Source organism: Podarcis erhardii, assembly GCF_964252035.2.
Source record: "Podarcis erhardii genome assembly, chromosome: 13".
Taxonomy (NCBI): Eukaryota; Metazoa; Chordata; class Lepidosauria; order Squamata; family Lacertidae; genus Podarcis; species Podarcis erhardii.
This window is the reverse complement of record NC_138502.1, coordinates 51,110,417-51,132,397: the sequence shown is the minus strand read 5'-3', so window position 1 is coordinate 51,132,397 and position 21,981 is coordinate 51,110,417. Positions and strand designations below refer to the sequence as shown.

Sequence of the window (21,981 nt, the reverse complement as noted above, 5' to 3'; positions counted from 1 at the left end):
TGTGCCAGAGTGGTGGTGAAACTCAGCTCTCTCATCTGAGGTGAGAAAGGCTGCCCACATGTTCTTGTCATGGACGCAGCAGTGGGCTAGATAAGGGCCACTAAGCTGAGATTGAATCCTATGGACTTCGCTACCTCTGCCAGCCCTACAGGGAAACATAACCATTGTAGTGTCCACTGGAAAAGGTTTCCTGACTAAAGGATTTGCTAGTAACTTCCTGAGAACATGCATATTGCATAATTGTATGGTAGAAAGAGATCCAGAACAATGCTGAATTTTTCTAGGTTTACGGCATAATGCCGTGCCAGTGTTTGTGTCTGGTTCTTTGATTTCCACTCCCATCAAAGTACACCTGGTTCCTATCTCTTGGTGTGTAGGTATACCCTGTGTTTTTTCCGGGGGGGGGGGGATACAGGGGAACACATACCCCTAAACATTTTGTGAATCTTGGTACTTTTGTCCATTTACTTTATTTATTTTTCCTGATCTGAACTATAAAATGGTGATTTTCTTGAGTCAAAATGAGATTTTTTTAAAGAATTTTTTTTTAAGAAAAAAAAGCACTGGGTATACATGCTTAGTTATTGTTGGCATCTGTCTATCTTGAGAGATAAAGTCAAACCGATGTGTTAGTGGCACTGAAGTGGCCTTCCATGGTGTGCAAGCCTGGGCAGTGTGTATGGAGGTTCTGGGCTGCTCAGACTGCAAGATGTGGTCCAAAGGAAAGCCAAGCAATATGTTTGGCACCAGCTTGGCCACAGGAGTTGCTGGAAGGAGGCGTAAAAGGCTCCATCCAACTGTCTTGGGTGCTCCACTCCAGATTTCTTAGGGTTTACTCCTTAGCCTTTTCTTCTACCGAAGATATCCTGCAAAGCAGAGGAGTTTTTCTCCTCCTAGATGGACTACCTTCTCAGGTTGACAGGCCCCATCTGCCCTCACTTAATCTGCTCAATCTTCTAGAGCCTGTCTTTGCATGCAGGGGAAGTCCCTAACTCACTGAGAGTTATTTATTTATTAATTAATTAATACCCCACCCACCTGGCTGGGTTTCCCCAGCCACTCTGGGCAGCTTCCGACAAAATATTAAAATACAATAGTCTATCAAACATTAAAAGCTTCCCTAAACAGGGCTGCCTTCAGATGTCTTCTAAAAGTCTGGTAGTTGTTCTCTTTGACATCTGGCGGGAGGGCGTTCCACAGGGCGGGTGCCACTACCGAGAAGGCCCTCTGCCTGCTTCCCTGTAACTTGGCTTCTCGCAGTGAGGGAACTGCCAGAAGGGCCTTGGCGCTGGACCTCAGTGTCCGGGCAGAACGATGGGGGTGGAGAAGCTCCTTCAGGCATACTGGACCAAGGCCGTTTTTGTTCCTAGGGTGTGGGGACACAATGTGGAGCAGCAGCAGGCTTCACCATTGCTGCTAATGGGCCACAACTACTGCAGGCAAGAGTCTGTCTTAGCCTAAAGGCATTGCTTACTGGAACAATGGGAATGCACACCTGAATTTACCCGCTCCATTCTTTTATTTATGCTAGCCCCATCCCTGATATGCATTTCTAGCATTTAAAGAGCATTGAAACTGCCCTACATATCCGTGCAGTGAAAGAGGTGGTGCCAGCAGGTCTAGGCATGCTGTCCTTGGTTGGCACCATTGCCAACGTGTCTGCATGTAGTAGCAGCAGTCCCAGTAGCGGTGGGAGCACCACTCCTGCATGCATGGCGCTGCTAGGGGAACCATTTTAATTCTGCTGCTCCCCATTATAGCAATGGCTATTTGGAAGCCACAGTTGTGTTGACAATGGGTAACTTTGGTTGGTTTTACTAGTTTGGAAGATGGCATTCATGGCAATCTGTTCAGAAGCTGATGTTCTGGGCCAACCCGTTCTGTTCCATATGGGTCCTGATTAGAAAGAAGTTTAAAAAGTACAATATATTGGAATGGTTTCTGGTCGAAAATATTGTTTCCAAGTGCCTCTGAGGCATCCTGCCATTTTGGCATCAGTTTTATTTATAAATAAATGTATCTGCCTTTTTTACACCATACTGGTAAGAATGCAGCATTGCACAAGGAATAAGGGGGGAAATCATCTGGAGGAATTGGATTGGCTCTTTCATATGCTCAGTGTTGCTCTCTCCATCTGGGTTACAAATCCTTGTACAGAGGCACACATACATCCATTTTAAAAGAACATATGCAAACAGCTGGATGTTACCATCAACCCAAGAAGCCTCTGTAAGGAACACAGGACCTGGCAGAGGCAGCAACAACCCAGTGATGAACTCTCTTGGCAGGAGGCAAACCATATTTATGCCCAAGCACCCAGGCGGCGTAACTGATTTTTCATTGTGAAGAAAGACCTTCTTGTTCCAGACGGATTTTGGGAACGGACTGCTTTTAATGAGGAGCTGCTGTTTTGGTTGCCATTGTCTGCAAGCTTTTAATAGATCCCATAGATAGATAGATAGATAGATAGATAGATAGATAGATAGATAGATAGATAGATGATAGATAGATGATAGATAGATGATTGATAGATAGATAGATAGATAGATAGATAGATAGATAGATAGATGATAGATGATAGATAGATGATAGATAGATGATAGAGATAGATAGATAGATAGATAGATAGATAGATAGATGATAGATAGATGATAGATGATAGATAGATGATAGAGATAGATAGATAGATAGATAGATAGATGATAGATAGATAGATTAGATAGATAGATAGATAGATAGATGATAGATAGATGATAGATATAGATAGATAGATAGATTTAATTCTGTCAATGTTTAATTGCTTTTTAATGACAAACACGCCCCCCTGGTTTTTAGGTGTTCTTATTTTGTCTGTTATCTGTTTTGATTCCCTGTAAGAGATAAAGGCGGAGTATAAATAAATAAGTATCTAACACTAATGAGTTAAAGTGCCAGGATTACACGCGGTTTGATTTCTATCAACGCTTAATTGGTTTTTTTTTCAGCGATTGTTTTATTTTCCATGTTTCCAGCTGTTCTTATATCTATCCGTAACCCGCCTTGAGCCCCCGTCAGAGAAAAAGGCGGCTGAGGACTCAATTCCGGGGTCCTCTCAGCCGCCGACCCTCCTCCCAGGGGAGGGAAGCGGCCGCCGCCGCCGGGTCTCCCTCGCCCGCCCCGCCCCCTCCCGGCGCCATGCCCCCCCCCTCAGACGAGCGAGCGAGCGGGGCGAGGGCGGCGGCCGGCAGCCAATGGGGAGCCGCGCTGGGCGGGCGGGCGGCGGCGGCGGCGGGGTCCGGGCGATGGCGGCGCTGACTGGCCCTGGGCGGCCGCGGCGGCCGGGCGATGGCGGGGCCCGCGGGACCCTCGTCGCGGCCCTCGCGCTGATGCTGCTGCCGCTGCTGCTGCCGCTGCCGCCGGGCGTGGCGGGTGAGTAACGGTCTTGGCGGGGCGGAGGGAGGCCGGCCTGGGCCGCCCCACCCCCGCCGGGCAGCGGACGGAGCGCGGCCGGGGGGCCCTCGAGGGGGAGGGAGGGGAGGGAGGACCAGGCAGTGGCGTAGCGTGGCGGGTGCAGGGGGGGCCGGCCGCACCGGGCGCAACATCTGGGGGTTAGGGGCGCAAATCCACGGGTTAGGGGGCGCAAATCCACGGGTTAGGGGGGTGCAAATCCATGGGTTAGGGGCACAAATCCACGGGTTAGGGGGTGCAAATCCACGGGTTAGGGGGTGCAAATCCACGGGTTAGGGGGCGCAAATCCACGGGTTAGGGGGCGCAAATCCACGGGTTAGGGGGTGCAAATCCACGGGTTAGGGGGTGCAAATCCACGGGTTAGGGGGTGCAAATCCACGGGTTAGGGGGTGCAAGTCCATGGGTTAGGGGCACAAATCCACGGGTTAGGGGGTGCAAATCCACGGGTTAGGGGGTGCAAGTCCATGGGTTAGGGGCACAAATCCACGGGTTAGGGGGTGCAAATCCACGGGTTAGGGGCACAAATCCACGGGTTAGGGGCACAAATCCACGGGTTAGGGGGTGCAAATCCACGGGTTAGGGGGCACAAATCCACGGGTTAGGGGGCGCAAATCCATGGGTTAGGGGGTGCAAATTACTTGCCTTGCCCCGGGTGCTGACAACCCACGCTACGCCACTGGGACCAGGTGGCCATGCGTGCTCCTTTTAAAAACAAGAATTAGAAATCTCAGCGCTGCACTGTGGAGAGAAAGGAAGAGCGGGCAGAGCTGTTTGTCACAGTCACATAGGACACGTGTCAGAAGAATGTAACGTGAGAAGAGCATCTGCAGGGTCAGGCCACTGGCTCCTCTGCGCCAGCATCCTCTTCCCACAGCCAGATGCCTCTGGGAAGCCTGCAAGCGGGAGCGGAGCCCCAGAGCCCCCTCGCTGCCGCCCCGCCACCCCTGACAGCCTCCTCCATCTCCCTGATTTTGTCTAATCTTGCATTAACAGCATCCAGGCGGCTGGCCATCGCGGCCTCCTGTGGGAGTGAGTTCCACAGTTCGTGCGCTGCAAGAAGAAGCCCTTTCTTTTATCTCTTCTCCCAGCATTCGGCTTCCTGGGATGCCCCCGAGTTCTCCTGTCATGAGAGACTGGAGAAAGCTTTCCTCTGTCCTCTTGGTCCGTGCCATGCATAATTTCACGAGCTTCTCTCATGTCTCCTCTTGCTCGCCTTTTCTCTAAACATATGTGACCATTTAAGCAGGGCAGGGCGCAGCTGAGCCTCCAGTTTGAACAAAGGGCCTTTTTGCTCTCCTTAAGGGTGCAGTCAGGGAACAAATTCCCGATTGGGACACTCACAGGACAGGGAAGAGAGGGTGAGCGTCCTCCCACTCTGGTGTTGATCATGCAGACATCCTTTTGCATTTAACACATGTTGTGTGATGCAATGCCATGGAACTTTCTGGTGTCTCGCCGTTCACTTTTATATTGCAGCCTTCCTTTGAAGTTCCTTTGTTCCAGTTAGGGAACCTTAGAGTCAGATACAGAGTATTCTTGGAAATGTTCTTGGAGGTTGAAATGTTATCTTATGATGTAGCACACATATTCTCCTGCCTCATTTTGAATCTGTTTTCTTTTGCTTCAATGCTCTTAGAAAGCAGTTGAGAAACCCAGAATTTCAGTGTACCTTGCTTCTCGAACAGAAGGCGTCCCCCGAAACTGTTCGAAAACCAAGCGTGGCTTCCGATTGGCTGCAGGAGCGTCCTGTAGCCAATTGGAAGCTGCAGAAGCCACGCTGGACATTTGGCTTCTGAAAATCGTTCGGAAACCAGAACACTTCCAGATTTTGATTGTTTGGGAGCTGATTTGTTTGGGAGCCAAGGCGTTTGAGATCCAAGGTACGACTGTAACTTATTAGGCAGTAGGTGTTCCACCTCAATGAAGAACTCAGATTTTATTTCATATTTGTGTTTGTGTGTTTGTAGATTTATTATTTTTTTACATGGGGGGGGGAATTACTCTCCTAATGCATATTAATTGCACCATTATGGTACCCATATTGCTGTGGGGCATGCTGTGCCTGTGATACAAGGCTCATGTAATCCTTCCCAAGTAACTCTACTTTTTTATATCCATATTGCTAGGAAAGAGAACTGAGATACTTGTGTGTCACAACCCTGCAGTATAGTCCAGTGCTTAGCTCCTGGCATTTTGCTTTCCTCCCCAGGAAAATGCAGTTGAGAAGCATGTAGCAGTCATCCTGGGGTGGTGGTAAAACAGGTGATTAATTGCTTTTCCATCCATGGGGAAAATTAGGAAGACTTGTGAGTGGGCAGGTGCATGGAATGTGTTTGCCAAAACAGCCATGGGGGGCGGGGGGAGGTCTTAATCTCTCATCCCCCAGTGCTTCTAATTTACGTAGTCAATTCTCCAGCCCTCACCTGCATTTCTCCTAAAAACAAAAAGGCAAAACAACAGTGGGCAGTTTGAGCTTATGTGTTGTTTAAATTTTCTACTCCATTTCATCTGGTCTCCAGCCATACTGTCCCCGCCCCCAAGTACAAACCAGAGGTCTTGACAGAACTTTGCTTAGTTCAGTTGTTCCCTCTCAGCCCAAATCCAGTGCCCAGTGGCATCCAGAAATCTCATGCTCCATCTTTCTTTCTTTCTTTCTTTCTTTTCATGGTACAGAAGATAAATTTTGAGAAAACAATTGTTACAACAGTAAACAACAAGTAATTTGTTCTGATAAAATTACAGACTCATGCCACGTGTTAAAGTTTCATTTGATTACTCTAGATCATGCCACATTTCCCATGAGTGCAGGGCAGATTCCTGCCACAGTCAGAACAATTTATGTATTCAATAAACATTTGCCATATGTTATAAAAGGAATATGGATTGTGTTTACCTTTGCTGCTCTCACATGGCATGTTAGTTTCTCAGCCAATGCCATTAACCATACTCTGTTATACCAAGAATCAGTCATTATACCCAAGAATCAGTGTTCAGCCCATCACCAGTTTTCCAGCATCTAGCTATCTCCAGACGAGCAGCAGTCAATAGAAAGTCTAAGGGATCATCTTTAGGATAATCATGAGCAGACAGGATAATCTCATGCTCCATTGACCTACCTGCAGTAACATACATTGCACTCTTGTCCAAATGTAGCTTAGGAGTTTCATAAAAGGCACCCCCAAAACCTGCTTTCTGTTGGACAAAAGTGCATTATGCTTGTTCATTTTTTGTTTCACCCCTACCTGATATCATGAAGCAAACTTTTAGGACAAAACCCCACACCCTTCCTTATGGATTGGCATTAACATGGCTTTATCAGGTTTATTAAAAAATGAAAGGAGAGTAGCCAACAAACAGGCCCACCAATTACTGTTCTGTTCTAACTCCAAAGCATGCCCCCTGGCCCTGGAGCTTCTGCAGGTTTTTGACTGATGGATCAATTGCTTAACTTTATTTCTCATGTAATGGGAAGCTTTTCAAGAGAGTCATGAGGCTAATAAGAGGTATGGGTTGTAGGAAGATTTTGAAAATAATTAAAAATTGACCAAAATGGTTCTCAGAAACCCAGAGCCCTCTGGCAATAGATGACAGGGTTCCAGGAGTGGGAGGCAGGTACTGGTTGCTACCACAAATTCCTGGCAGCCTCAAGGTTGGGTTTTTTTAACATCTTATACTTCTTTACAGCTTATTCATACAATAATGGACATGTAGGCATTGTAGTTTGCTCATATGATTAGTTCACAGTCTGTCAAACCAGTCCATAGCAAGTCCCAGTAGCCAAATTTCAACATATGTTGGCCGCTCTCTGGTGAAGGTCCACTACTATTTGTCTATACAATTCCATTGTTTGGGGAGACTCAGTGATTCTGAGAAAAGTAGCCTCTGTTGCATCAGATCACCTAATTATTTTATTACCCTCTCTGACACTAAGCACTAAGAGGGTAAATTCAGATGTGAATTTAAGTTTGATTCCTTTGGTAAGACCATGGTCCACTTGAAGGACAAGTGGTTGCTGTGAGTTTGCTTTTCTATCTCAATTACCTTTGGACTGTTGACAATACTCAGCTAGTTCTCCTTTACTGTTGACTTAGTGCAACATTTAGGACTTTTGTGGCGTCTTGATTGTCAGTCCAAACATTCAGGTGAATTGAAAATGCTGATGGTTAACTTGGCTGTTTGTTCCAGAAAGCAGCCCTCTGATTCAGATCAGATTATTTGAAGGTCCATAAGGATGACAGCAGGTGATAGGTAAATTACCGCTGGCAATTACCACTTGCACATTGTGCAAAATTTGGGACCGTTCTAAAGCTCTAAGTCTCAACACCAATGCAAACAATAGTGTCTCACAGGCTGGAAGTTCTGTCTTTCATTTTGTACAGGACACCTGGTACAGAGAAAGCATCATACCAATTCAAGAACATAGTATTTATATATGTGTGTGTGTGTGTGTGTGTGTGTGTGTGGCATAATAAGCAACGCTCCAAGCTCACAGCCTTAAATGCACACAGCCTGCCACATAATTTAGTCTGTTTGTCCCAGAAATATTGTCAGTTTCCCTATCTTTGTCTTCAAGGACACTGCCATTTGACATTTGTGGATTCACTACTGTATGGTTCAGTGTTATATACTTTTAGGTGGAAGTTGAGATTCAAGTTCATGCGGTTCCAAGTATTGATAGGCCCACCAGTTAAGTGTTTTTGAGTCTATAGTGTTGGAAGCCACTTGGTTGCCTGCTTGAGCTGAGCATTCCTTTGGTGTGTGATCTTCCACATTTGGTAATCACCCTAAAGGATAACTTAATATAATACCAATCATAAATGGTTTTCAATTGTGCTATAAGATAAACAAAACAAAACAAAAAAATTCCTGTAGCAAATTAAATACCTGTTTTTAATGGTTTAGAATTTTTACTTAGTACTATTATTAAATTGGGATGCGGGTGGTGCTGTGGGTTAAACCACAGATCCTAGGACTTGCCAATTAGAAGGTCAGCAGTTTTAATCCCCGCGATGGGGTGAGCTCCCGTTGCTCGGTCCCTGCTCCTGCCAACCTAGCAGTTCGAAAGCACGTCAAAGTGCAAGTAGATAAATAGGCGGGAAGGTAAACAGCATTTCCGTGCACTGCTTTGGTTCACCAGAAGCAGCTTAGTTGTGCCGGTTACATGACCCGGAAGCTGTATGCCAGGTCCCTCGGCCAGTAAAGGGAGATGAGCGCCGCAACCCCAGAGTCGGCCACGACTGGACCTAATGAATCATAGAATCATAGAATCATAGAGTTGGAAGAGACCACAAGGGCCATCGAGTCCAACCCCCTGCCAAGCAGGAAACACCATCAGAGCACTCCTGACATATGGTTGTCAAGCCTCTGCTTAAAGACCTCCAAAGAAGGAGACTCCACCATGTCAGGGGTCCCTTTACCTTTATTATTAAATTTATTACCTGCTCTTCACCAGCAGGTCCATAGTAATAAAAACAGTTAAAACAGCAGACACAGGAATAGAGTGGGTCCTGAAAACACATGTATGATGTGCCACGTGGCAGGGTCTTCAACAGTCACAGCTATCTAGTGAAGATGCCGGACACACCTTTGTAGGGAGGGAATTCCACATATTCAGGACTGCCAGAGAGAATGTTGGCTCCTTCTTCACTAATGTGGGCAGAGGAATTACCAAGAGTGCCTCCCTTGACTTGTAACACCTGAGAGGTCTATAGAGAAGGAGCTGGTCTCAGATTTCTGGTGCCTATGTCTTTTAGAAATGTTAGCACTAGTGTGAGCACCTTGAATTGGGCCTGGAAACTGGCAGCCAGTGCAGCTGTTTTAGAATGAGTGATATGAGTTCTAAAGGGAACCCCAACTGGTACTCTGGCCACTGCATTTTGAACCCGTTGAAGTTGCTGAGTAGTTTACAAGGGCAGCCCCATGTTGCTGCTTATTGACACTAAAAAGTAGCCGGACTGGTCTTTGCAGAAGCCATGCTGGTTCTTCGGCAAACATGTTCTTCTGTATGCTTGGTAATTTTATCTTCAATAATGCTTTCTACCAGATTTCCCAGAACAGGTGTCAACCTAGCCAGATCTTTTAAAAAAGGAGGTTATGTAGCTCACTTGCCAATCCTAAGGTACAGTAGGCGGTTTTAGGAGCAAACTACATATTTGAATGGCAAAACATAGTTACACTTCATCAAAGTACTTTGAAAGCACCAGTATTTTGTTGATGTTGACAGATTTATTTTTCCTTATAGGTGCATCGTGTTGTTACCTTGCAAAGGGTAACTTAATGTGTCGCGATGTTTGTGAACAGGTATGTTGGTTTTGAACATGCACCACATTTGAACCTGTATATCCATAGGGCCTGTATCAGGGATAGGGAACCTTGGGACCAGGGCAGAAAGCAGCTGTCTATCTAGCCCCAGGTACACACCCCAGGCCACAAGCCTCCACCCCTAACCCTGAGTGCTGACTGGAATGTGTCATTGACTGTCAGGGAACTGCCATCAGTGCCGGAGGGAGAGAGCAAAAGCCAGAGGGATTCCAGAGAGCGTCCAGGGATCGGGAGAAGCAGCCGATCTTCTGGGGAAGAGAATCAGCGTAGCACCAGTGGAGAAGGGGGGCAGATGGGGGAAGCGGCGAGGTGGTCCCATGACTCCTTGCCTGGGACCAGCGGGGAGAGTAGGGGTCCTCCGTTGCCCACGCCCTCCCTGCGCAGAAGGCTTTCGTGCAGAGAGAGTAGGAGGAGACTAGGCGTCAAAGAGCTTCTTTGCTGGAAGAAGTTTAAGAAACACCCACTGACGGATTCTGCCAGCGATTGAGTCAGCCACGGGTGAGTGGCTGTCCAGACAGAAAAGGTTCAGTTTGGCAACCCAGCCAGGTGTTTGCACCCAGCCGGGGAGATAAGCACCGGCTTACGCACGAGCAACCCCTAGAACCATTACATTGACAATGCCCCTTTCTTGCCTGGGCAGAGAATAGAAGGGTGTGTGAGCGTGTGCAGATAGTAGCCTACTGTAGAAGGTAAATTTTACATTAATTGCTCTGCCCGCATTTGCCTCTGACCCTGCCCTCCACTGACATGTGGCCCCCAGAAGGTTCCCAGAGGGAAACCTTGGGCTGAAAAGGTTCCCCATCCCTGGTCTATAGCCATGTGAGAGAAGTATATTAAAATTATGTATGCCACTTTTATCCTGACCTTGAAGCAGTTCCTTTAGTGTTGTAAGAATGTGCTGTCATGAATACATTTTGACCTGTAAGGCTGTGATAGTCTTCCTAACATATCAATATATGCGGAGTCACATTTGTTTCCATCTTACTTATGAGCCTAATTTATAGGGCCAAGTGATTTATGACTGAGAAAATTCTATTTTCAGTTTAGATTTAGATGCACACCCTGCCTGATCTTTGAAAGTCAGCCACATCTCATCGTAATATGTTTAGGTTTGATAAGCTGAACCTTGGAAGCCCTAAGGAGATAAATCTGTAAGGACAGTATTCAACTAAATAAATAGATCTACTAGTGCAAGGATTTTTGACTGCACAAGGGAACTCCCTCTCCTCTCCCTGTGTGTCTGTTCCCCCAACCCACCAGAGCAGATTTGGGGAGGGAGGGCTGGGAGAGGGGAACTGAAGTTGCAAAAATAAAAATTATTGTGATATCAGATCTGTTTAGTTGGATGCCACCCTAAGAGTATTTTTATATACAAACCAATAATAAGTAGTGCAAATATCATAAGATAAACATCATTTTGGTGCTAGTTCAACTGCCATGCCTTTCCCGAAGAACCTTGGAAGTTGTTGTTTGATGATGGTGCTTAGCTCTCCCAGGTCCCAGAGCTCTGGTTTGTGTGTTTTTTAAATAAAAAACAAAGACTTAAAGTGGTTTAAGAAATAAAAAGAGGGTTTCAATCTGGTAGGTTCAGACATTAGATTCCCATAGTGCATGACTAGTTCATCATTGTAGAAACTAAGGACAACTCCAAAAAGGAGTATTCTGTTGCTCAAAACCAAATTCCACTTAGCTTCATGGGTTTCCTAAGTAAAGATAATTAAGTTTTGCAGTACAAAAGTGATTTTTCTAATTATGCTTTCTTTTAAAAATGCTTTTGACAGATTTTGACATCAAAGAGTGATTCTCATTTGAAACACCTATTACAACGTGCACCTGAATATTGTCCAGAATCAATGGTTTGTATAATTGTGTTTGGTAAAACATCAGACCATTTTCGGCCTGAGGGTTCAGTTTCCTCCTGGGAAGCCTTCTGGGAGCCACGTGCCAGTAGGAAATGGGACTGGATCCAAAAGGTGGCAGACCAGTAGAAAAGCTGGATAGAGCCACAGCCTCTCTCCCCCCCCCTTTTCTCCCTCCTTTCCTTTCCTTGCCCTTCCTCTTCCCCCTTCCCCCTTCCCCCTTCCCCCTTCCCCTTCTCTTTCTTTCTCCTCTCTTTTCTCTTCCCTGTCCCTTCACAGTTGTCTCCCCTCACAGCACTAAGGTTTTTAAAAAGCTCCCCTTGGCTTCAGTGGAAGCTTTCTAAAAGGCTAATTGCTGGTTCCAGCTAAGAGACAGCCTGAGCAGATGCATATAAGCAAACTTGTGCTTGCTACTTTCCCCTCCTGTTCTAGCCTGCCGTGAGCTCTAATGACAGAATTGCCTTACCTTGAAAATGGTAAGCTGTTGGTTCTTCAGCTCTGCTTTCCTAGGGAGAGAGAAATCATATCACAGTGCAGTCCAAAGCTACTAAAAAGCATCCCAGAATACACAAGTCACTTGTGTTTCCACCCTCTGGTTCCAAGGGAGAATCAGAGGAAGTTGTTCTTAAAAAGATGGCTGCTGATTTAAAAAAAACCATCCAGTGCTCTAGTACAACATTTGAAACTTCGGTAAATGGTATTATCTCCCAACTCGGCATTTGAAAATGAATTTCAGAGGTTGGGGCACATTTGAAAATGAATTTCAGAGGTTCCTCAAAACACATGCCTTCAGGATGATACTTAACACACATTAAAGGGCAATAGACTTGGTAACAGAAAGTGTGGTTTGGCTCTGCTCTTCCTCATCTTGTCCTTAGGATGGCTAAACGCCTCCACTTTCTGTAGATCGAAGACAGAAACTAATTCTGTTGTACTGCTGCTGTGTCCCGCTGCCTCAGTCAGGTGCTCAGCCACTTGTCCTTTTGCATGTACTGCTCAGGAAATAGGAACAAATGATACAAGTTTGCCAAAGTCCTGGTCCCAAGCACTATGATATCCAAAACTCAATACTCTAGATGAGGTCACCTGATAATTGGTTATTTGTGCTAGATCATCCTGTTGCATTTAAAAGTGCTAATCTGCTGCATACAAATATTTATTTTGATCTTATTTATTAAGTGCCTGCCATCCCACATGGTCAACTTAGTAATCATACTCATTCTTATAAAATACAATTATTCTTTTTTCAGGGAGAAGTTTGGGACTGTATAAATTCCTCTTTGCCAGGTAAGAGGCAATATTATATTTAGGCTGAAATCCTATACACACTTAACTGGGAGTAAATACCATTAAACTCATTCAGGGCTTACTTCTGGGTAGATATGAATAGATACTTCTGGGTAGATATGCTCTGATAATTTATTATAATATACTAAGGGTATATGTATATCAGGGACATGGGTGGCGCTGTGGGTTAAGCCACAGAGCCTAGGACTTGCCGATCAGAAGGTTGGCGGTTTGAATCTCCGTGACGGGGTGAGCTCCCGTTGCTTGGTCCCTGCTCCTGCCAACCTAGCAGTTTGAAAGCACGTCAAAGTGCAAGTAGATAAATAGGTACCGCTCCGGCGGGAAGGTAAACGGCGTTTCCATGCGCTGATCTAGTTCGCCAGAAAGCGGCTTAGTCATGGTCAGGGGTCCCTTTACCTTTTTAAGAGTATATGATCCAGGCCCCTACCCAATAGTCCTGAAATGCACATGCCTCAGGGAAAAAATGATCAAGTCGTATGATTCTAACTTATTTAGATGTAAATATGTTCTTGTAACTGTAAAAGAATTTAAAATAAAATATGTTTTGAAAAAGATTTATCTGGACAGTCATGCATGACTAAAACAATCTACCACACCCTCCAAGAAGTATTGGCATACTGTACATGCATTGTTGCAAAAAGAAATGAAGTCCAGTTTATACTTTTTCAGTTATATATCTGTTTGCATAAATACGGAGCTTCAGGTTGAATAAGATGTTTCTTAACTGATCACACAGCCCTCCTAGCAGGAAATGTGAACGAACTTCTGCAGTTGAGCAGCACTTCCCTCTGCGTTGTCTGCTAAGCGTAGGATACAGCCCTCCAATACACCCTGCAGTGATACTGTAATGTGTTCAGTAATTTTATTTTTCTTTAAAGGTGTTTTGAAGAAATCTGATGGCTGGGTTGGCTTAGGTTGCTGTGAGTTAGCCATTGTTGTAGAATGTCGCCAAGCATGCAAACAGGTAAGAATTAATTTTTGATGCAGCATGAATAAAGCAAGACATACGTTTTTATGGTTGAAAGTATGATTGGCTGGAAGAGAAAGGTCCTTCACAGTGGCCACACCCGGATTGTGCAATATTTTTCCGCAGGATGTTGATTGCTGACTTCTGCTGTTAGCTGAAGACTTCTCAGCAAGCCTTTGTCTTGCTGAGCGGATAATATTTTCTGTGGTGAACATTGTTTTTGTTTGCTGAAGCTATCTCAATTTTAAATTATTATTTTATAATGAGATTGTGTTATTTTAATTGATGATGAAATATGAAGTCTCAGATAACTAAAATATATGTTCCCCCCTTTCTTTCTCCTATAATACTTGTATTAGTCTCCTATGTTTGCTGTCTGCTAGGGAGCAGTGTAGAGCTGCTTTTTATGTATCCCCCCCCCATACAATCCTGTCTGTATACCCTCCTTTAAAAAAAAAATTAAACCCTCTATGAAGCACAGCTGGGGTCCTTTGGCCCCTGGGAATGAAAAGGCCTACAAGGCAGGGAGCAGCTCTTCCAGGTCTCACAGCCAAGATGGTCTCACTTAACTCCGAAGTTAACACTCTGATAGTACGCCACATAAAAGCTAATAATTAGCAGCAAAATCAACAAGCAACTCAGACACAACTGCAGCTAATGCTTCACAAATGTTTGAGTAAACATCTTTATATTAAGTGGGCCCCATGGCGAGACTGACCAATGACAGTGCCAAGTGAGACTCCAAGGGAAGGGGCTTCTATAGTTGGAATGCTATAGTGGAAGAGGCTTTCTCTTGCATCTCCAAATAATATTCATCTCACACGGGTGAGATACAGAGGAGAGTTTTCCTTCCACAAGATTTTAAATTCCAGGGGAGGTGCTCCCTCAAATATTGAGGTTCCAGGCCATGTACAGAAATTAAACATCCTCACTGACACACTGAATTGGGCTGGAAATGTATTGGTAGCCAGTTCAGCTCCTTTTCATGGTTCCTATAGAACCAGGGCCAGCCCACCCATGAGCTATGGTGAGGCACCTTCCTCAAGCAGCAGAAACCCCCACGGCAGCACCCCCACGGGCACCCCTCCACTGCCAGTGGCAGATTCCGGCAAGATCTCACCAAAATCTTGTGAGATCTTGATGGAAGTGGCACTATGGTCTGGACTTTGTGGGTGCCCCTGTGCAACACATAAGGGAGGCATCAGTGATGGCAGGGGAGTGGGGCAGTCCAGCACAAGCTGGGGGGGTGGGGTGCCATGTTCCTCTTTCATCTCAAGCAGGGAAGTGAGATGCGCCACCGCTGTATCCAGTGATCACACGAATAATCTAACTGCTGCATTTGTGTAAGCCCTGTGCAGAGTGAATTGAGGAAATCTCAGCAGGCATCATTAACAACTACGGCCAAGAATAGTCATAACTGGCAAACCAACTGAAGTTGGGAAAAACTGTCTGAGCCATGGAGGCTCCTTGAATCTAGCCGTTGTGGTTGAATCTAGGAGTACTGCTCCCAGACTGCTTACCTGGTTCCTGTACCTGGAAAGCATCAACCCACAGAGCCTCCACCTTACCAGGATTCTGTTTCAATTTATTAGCCTGTATTACAGACTCTAGTCAGTGGTGCTGTGTCTGCACAGCCTCACATGACCCAGATGACAGGAAGAAATATTGAAATACTTTGTTGTTCTTTATGTTAAATCCCAGTCATTTAGACTTTAGAGGTCCATTTGACCCCAGTAGCAGATTGATACTTTAAAAAGGGTTGCTTTTGCTTATGTTCGTATGCCAGAATTGAGAACATCTAAGTGATTCGAAACTGCTTCTATAGAAGAAATTAGATATATTGGTGTGGCATCTCAAAATTATCACAATGTAAATATCTTCTATATAATCTCCAAATTATCACAATATAAATATCTTCTATATAATTTATTGTTGTATAATTTTGCTCTTGAATAATATGAAATATGTGCTGGTAATGAAACTAATGTCTTTCAGGCATCTTCAAAAAATGATATTATGAAAGTTTGCAGGAAAGAATATGAGGTAAGTGCATTACAGACAGTGGGCTACCCCTCCCTGTCAATCAATATGCTTAAGCTTTCCTGATGTTGGCGCACTTTGAAGGCTCATAACAGTTTCCAAGTCATAAACTTTTCTGGAGGTGAAACAGACCAAGTTGACCTCTTTCCTCCACTGCAGATAAGATACTGGTTCATGGCAAACTGGGCTTTGCAAACCGAAAGCCAGCAAAGTAAACAGCCACTCCCTCCTGATCCTCCCTTCCCTGGAATTTCCCATCCTAATTCATCATGGATGTGGGGCAAAAAAAATTTATTCTTTCCAAGTGCTTTATTTTTCCATTGATATTTTTCATTAGGTCATTAGTAACAATGAATAGATGTCAATTGCAAATACAAAATTGGACAAGATTGGCAGTTTCAAAGTGTTTAATTTCACATAGAGTTGGAAGGGACCCGTGAGGCATCTAGTCCAACCCCCTGCCATGCAGGAATCTCAGATTAAAGCATCCATTAAAGCCATCCCACCTCTGCTTAAAAGCCTCCAAGGAAGGAGACTCCACAGCCTCCTGAGGGAGATTGTTCCACTGTCAAACGGCTCTTACTAAATTCAAGTGAAGTAAACATGCTAATACAGTGGTGCCTCGCAAGATGAAATTAATCCGTTCCGCGATTCTCTTCGTATAGCGGTTTTTTCGTCTTGCGAAGCAAGCCCATTGACAGCTTAGCGGATTAGCGCTATTAGCGGTTTAGCGGCTTTTAGCGGCTTAACGGCTTATCGGATCAGCTGATAAGCGGCTTAGCGCCTTAGAAAAAGGGGGGGGAGGGGAAAAAACCCGCAGGAACTCGCAAGACATTTTCGTCTTGCAAAGCAAGCCCATGGGGAAATTCGTTTTGCGAAGCACCTCCAAAACGGAAAACTCTTTTGTCTAGCGGGTTTTCCGTCTTGCGAGGCGTTCGTCTTGCGGGGCACCACCGTATACAGCTCCCACAGACAGGATGCAGAGGATATCCCTCTGATATCAGAAAAATTCTGATGCAATTCAAATTATTCTAATTTGCCAAATTTTCTGGAAGATTGCATGTAGACCCACAAACCATGGTTAAAGCAAACAGTTAACTTTGTAGATCAGAGTTTGTATTCACAAGTTTGGTACAGTCCATGATTAAAATGGGTCTTTTTTGTGAAAGCCATGGTTTCTGTTGGTGCACCCCCACAGAAACGAGGGCAAGAATTGCTCTGGAGAGAGAGGCTTATAACAAAAGTCGTGATAGATCACAGAAAAGGTCTGCCCAATCCAGTACTCTTCTTCCAAGAGTCTGGGGGGTAGGGAGGGGGTACTGCATTTGGAGAGCTGGCTTCATGTCTGCAAATTATGGTTTGCTGGGATCCAGAATTACATCAGCTGTAGGGCAATTAGTCAGGTGCTTGGGATTTGGTTAGTTCAAATCTCACACTATAAGCAGAAAACATGTTTGTGAACTATGGATCCTGTCTATATATCTGTGTTCTGAAATGTCCTGTTTTTTATTTGAATACAAGCTAACTTAGCTGGAGTAATTTTATTCTCTTAAGTGGGAACATGCTTAATTGGTAAAAGCAATCATTGAAAAGAATAAGTTTTATATAAAAAATAGTAGCCTTCTTAGCATACAATTTTTGTAGGTAATCAATAATAATTAATTTTCTGTTTGTGTGCAACTGAAAATGTTTTGAATAATCTTTTAAATCAGTTATGTCCAAGTATGTGATTGCATTCAATAATGTATAAAAAGCAATGGTATTTTCAGGAAACTTTCTCCAGCACACCTTCTCTTCAGAATATAAATCTCTTCACATGCTGTTTTTCTTACCTACTTCTGCCTGAAAGAAGAGCATTCACTTTAGGATTGTGTTTTTAGATTCACTCAGATCAGAGTAGGGAATCAATAAGACATTGGAAAAAAGAAGGGAAGACCTTGCAATTGAAAGTAGATATCTCCAACCCAAAGCCACAGTGGCTGTTGTCCTTAGGTTCAAAAGTAAAGGAGACCAAGTCCCATAATCGATTAGACTACTTGGTAAATTAAAAATCTCCATATTGATTCTTCTTTATGTCTTTATTCTTTAGATTAAGAAATAAATGCAGTGGCCTGCTCACTCCCCAGCAAGGGATTTAGATTAAATACTACTTAGCTTTTTATCTTATTGCAAATATGCCTTAGAAAGCTTTTTTTTCTTTTCCTAATCTCTTTAGCTGCTGAGATTTTCATAGCTTGTGTTCTTCTAAACTGATATCCCCTACATTAAATAGCTTTATCTCTTCTGTATTATACTTCACTGCCCGTATCTGTAACCTTTCCTCTGTTATGCTAGTTTCCTTCTCTTTTCTGGATTTCTGCATTGCTGTAGGAGGTTGACCAATGTTTGTTGGAGAACGGAAAGGACAGGTAAGAGAGTTTTAAAAAATGGGAATGAAAAAGTGATCACTGATCATGACAGAGTAGTTTCTCTTCCTAATTCTTCTTTTCTCTTTCTTGTTGGAATCATTTTGTAATATTTATTTCATATAAATAAGTGGACTTATTTCAAGAATGATTACAAATGATTACATAAAACTACTGTCTAGTGTTTTTCAAACATTTATAAGAGAAATACGTTCTTGTACTTCCATACTTTTCTTCCTCATATATGGGTGAACCATACTTCGCTGCTTTGATACTGTCTATGATAAAAGTCATGGGAAACATAGCACTCATTTGTAGATTGGGGTTTGAGGATGAGGTGATGAATCTCCCAGAATATATTTTCAGCATCTCTCCAGATAGCAGGATTGGATTCAGACCATCTGTCCCAATGGGACACTCTGCTACTTCAGTTATTTCCCTTCCTCCTGCATCCCAAAAGACTGTCCCATGGGATTAGGAGAGATGGTGCTGTGGCTGAAAAGGGGATCAGTTTAAACTGTTCCCCCTTTCTTCCAGCACAAGCCTCCTAAGGCTCTTGGTCCCTTCTGTTAATGAAAGGAATGCTCCATTTTGTAGGAGGGCAAGACTGGGTCCAACACATTAGTTTTCAAAGAACAGGAGTGAAATATATCCTCAGGTTACTAAAGTAGCCCACAATATCTTCTTGATCTGCATTGATGAATAAGTCACCAGATACTTGCAAGAGACAATACTTTTCTTAGAAATTGTTTTGGAATGAATACATTTCAGTTCTAGAAAATGTGTCAGTAAAGATATTTGCTGAACTCTGTTGAATAAAATAATAAGTGGTAATAGTATTTTTTTTAAAGGGGGTTATATCCTTCCACACTTACAGATTCAGACATGTAATTACCATTTTTGTTTGTGTGCTGATTGTCTGTCTTCCTGTCTCTTGACAGGTTTACTTCTGGTGATTTCCACTAACAAGTGAAAACTTAACATGCCATTTAGGGATCAGCCTGAAGGCTAGTAATTTGGCAAGCACCTCCCCCAACTACACGTGCATGTCCAAACACAGCCTTGGGCTGCAGTCCTAACCCTGCTTATTGCAAATAAGCATCTTGAAATTCGGTGAAGCTTACTTCTAAGTAAACATGGTTGCACTTATTTGTTTTGCTGTTGTTTCACGTACCAGACACAGCTCTTGAGCCATGTCTCAGAGATATTTATTGAAAATACGTATTTTTCACTCCATAAGACACACCTGACCATAAGACTCACCTAGTTTTTAGAGGAGGAAAACAAGAAAAAAAATACTCTGAACGAAACAGTGGATGGATGATTTTTTTGGTTCATGCTGTAGCCACAGACATGTGATTTGACGGTGAGTTTGGGGTAGCCCAATGCAAAAATCCTGAGAATCCATGTGGATCCGTGCTTTGTAACCACGTTTTTGTGCCATTGTGGCCCTAGGAAACAGTGGGTGCGTGATTTTTTTGGTGCCGGCTGTAGCCATGGACATGCTATGTGATCTGATGGTGAATTTGGGGTGACCCAATGTAAAAATCCTGAGGATCCATGGGCTTTTACCTCCCCCCTCCCAGGCAGCCTTCTTTATCACTAGAGTCCTTTATCTCCCTCCCTGATCCAGGGACCATGCATTCGCTCCATAAGACGCACAGACATTTTCCCTTACTTTTTAGGAAGAAAAAAGTGTGTCTTATGGAGTGAAAAATATGGTAAATTCACAAAAGGAAACAAATTATATGAAGTTTAAATCGCTGACAAAGCTGGGTTTACTGTGAGACAGAGCAGTTGGTAGACAGGTTGAAGATTCTGCTGTTTAAAGCTGGCCTTCCGGGCAATCTGTCTCAGCTCAGCTTTCAACGGGTAATGAATTGTCCCGACTGAGGAACCAAGCCATTGATAGCACTTATGGAAGGCCTGTTGAGATCCTATATAGTCTTTGGATCAGAGGTCGGCAACCTAAGGCCCATGGGCTGGAAGTGGCCCATGAGGGTCACTTAACTGGCCCATGAGCCACCCCTGAACCGAGCCGCCCGCGTGGCGAGTCCCTGCCCATTGCGCTAAACCAGCACGGTGCAGGGACTCTCTTCTGTGGCTCCGGAAATTGCTTCTGCACAGGCACGATTTTTGGCATCTGGGCATGCGCAGAAGCGATTTCCGGCACCGCAGACATGCGCAGACGCATGGCCCGGCCCATAGAGGATCTCTGCAGAAGTGATCTGGCCTATGCCCGGTAAGCCTTGCCGACCCCTGCTTTAGATCACCCGATCCTGCTGTCCTGCAACCTGAAATGTACTATTTGTTGATTTGGAATTTTCTGTCCTCCTTATAGCCCCAAGAGGCAGGGATGAACCTTGGTAATATGCTGCCCTGTGTGAGGCCAACATTTGGCTCTCCCCACAACCCTTGCAGTGCTAGCTTAAGCTAGGTAAACAAGATGCTGGGGCTTTGGGAAGGAGGCACGTGGGTCTGGCAGGGTCCTAGAGCCCTCCCGTCTTCTTCCCAAAGTTTGCTTGCCTGGCTTTGTGAAGTAGGCAGGAGAAGAGGAAGAAGAAGAGTTTGGATTTGATATCCCACCTTTCACTCCCTTTAAGGAGTCTCAAAGCGGCTAACATTCTCCTTTCCCTTCCTCCCCCACAACAAACACTCTGTGAGGTGAGTGGGGCTGAGAGACTTCAGAGAAGTGTGACTAGCCCAAGGTCACCCAGCAGCTGCATGTGGAGGAGCGGAGACGCGAACCCGGTTCCCCAGATTACGAGACTACCACTCTTAACCACTACACCACACTGGCTCTCTAGGAGGACTCTCTATAGGAGGACTATAGGACCCTGTCAGAGCCCTCACACCTCCTTCCTGAAGGTGGGCATGTGCTTATCAGGTTTTGAGAAGACCCCACCCTCGGCTGCATGCCCTGTGCCCCTGCACTGCTCTTGCTGCCCTAAAGCCACCTCTGCGAGGGGCTCTCAAAAGTAGCTTCCAAAAGATTGTGGAAATACTGAAATAATGTGATGTCCATATGTAACTAGGGGTTTTCAGGTAGATTTTTCAGGTGGCCCTTGACCCACCAAAATCCTCTGAGGCCAAGATTGTGTGGCTAAATCTTGCTTGGCCCTGCTGGAAGCACTCTTCCTTGGCTGGCAATTGCTGGTTTAATGGCCTCTGCTTGTCCTGACACTGTGGAGCAGAAAGGAAGCACATTCTTAAAAAAAGCAGAGACATCACCTTGCCAACAAAGGTCTGTATAGTTAAAGCTCTGGTTTTCCCAGTAGTGATGTATGGAAGTGAGAGCTGGACCATAAACAAGGCTGATTGCTGAAGAATTGATGCTTTTGAATTATGGTGCTGGAGGAAACGCTTGAGAGTCCCATGGACTGCAAGAAGATCAAACCTCTCCATTCTGAAGGAAATCAGCTCTGAGTGCTCACGGGAAGGACAGATCCTGAAGCTGAGGCTCCAAGACTTTGGCCACCTCATGAGAAGAGAAGACTCCCTGGAAAAGACCCTGATGTTGGGAAAGATGGAGGGCACAAGGAGAAGGGGACGACAGAGGACGAGATGGTTGGACAGTGTTCTCGAAGCTACCAGCATGAGTTTGACCAAAGTGCGGGAGGCAGTGGAAGACAGG

The 21,981-nt window shown here is 44.7% G+C and overlaps 2 protein-coding genes and 1 long non-coding RNA gene across 9 annotated transcripts in view; 2 read left to right on the top strand and 1 right to left on the bottom strand.

Annotated features, from left to right (window-relative positions):
• The window catches only part of TGFBR1 (transforming growth factor beta receptor 1), a 72,540-nt gene that overhangs the window by 23,210 nt on the left and 27,349 nt on the right, over positions 1–21,981 (top strand). The gene's annotated exons all lie outside the window — the stretch shown is intronic.
• On the bottom strand, positions 358–14,264 carry LOC309327220. 4 transcript variants are annotated; one of them, XR_014150438.1, is made up of 5 exons: positions 13,944–14,264; positions 12,094–12,133; positions 6,341–6,563; positions 5,848–5,881; positions 836–866 (listed from the first exon to the last, which is right to left on the bottom strand). It is a non-coding gene; the product is annotated as an uncharacterized lncRNA (long non-coding RNA). The 4 variants fall into 4 exon arrangements; XR_014150435.1 differs by lacking the exon at positions 5,848–5,881 and having other exon boundaries at positions 358–866; XR_014150436.1 differs by lacking the exon at positions 6,341–6,563 and having other exon boundaries at positions 358–866.
• The window catches only part of RECK (reversion inducing cysteine rich protein with kazal motifs), a gene marked incomplete at its 5' end in the record, with an annotated part of 44,273 nt that continues 25,573 nt past the window's right edge, over positions 3,282–21,981 (top strand). The window contains 6 exons of one of the 4 annotated variants that reach the window (XM_081836272.1): positions 3,282–3,408; positions 9,689–9,747; positions 11,550–11,624; positions 12,878–12,914; positions 13,814–13,899; positions 15,898–15,945. In XM_081836272.1, the coding sequence (XP_081692398.1) occupies positions 3,282–3,408; positions 9,689–9,747; positions 11,550–11,624; positions 12,878–12,914; positions 13,814–13,899; positions 15,898–15,945 (432 nt within the window). Of the gene's footprint in view, positions 3,409–5,682; positions 5,710–9,688; positions 9,748–11,549; positions 11,625–12,877; positions 12,915–13,813; positions 13,900–15,897; positions 15,946–18,276; positions 18,351–21,981 lie in introns of those variants that run through there. The other 3 variants (XM_081836273.1, XM_081836274.1, XM_081836275.1) reach the window with 3 other exon arrangements.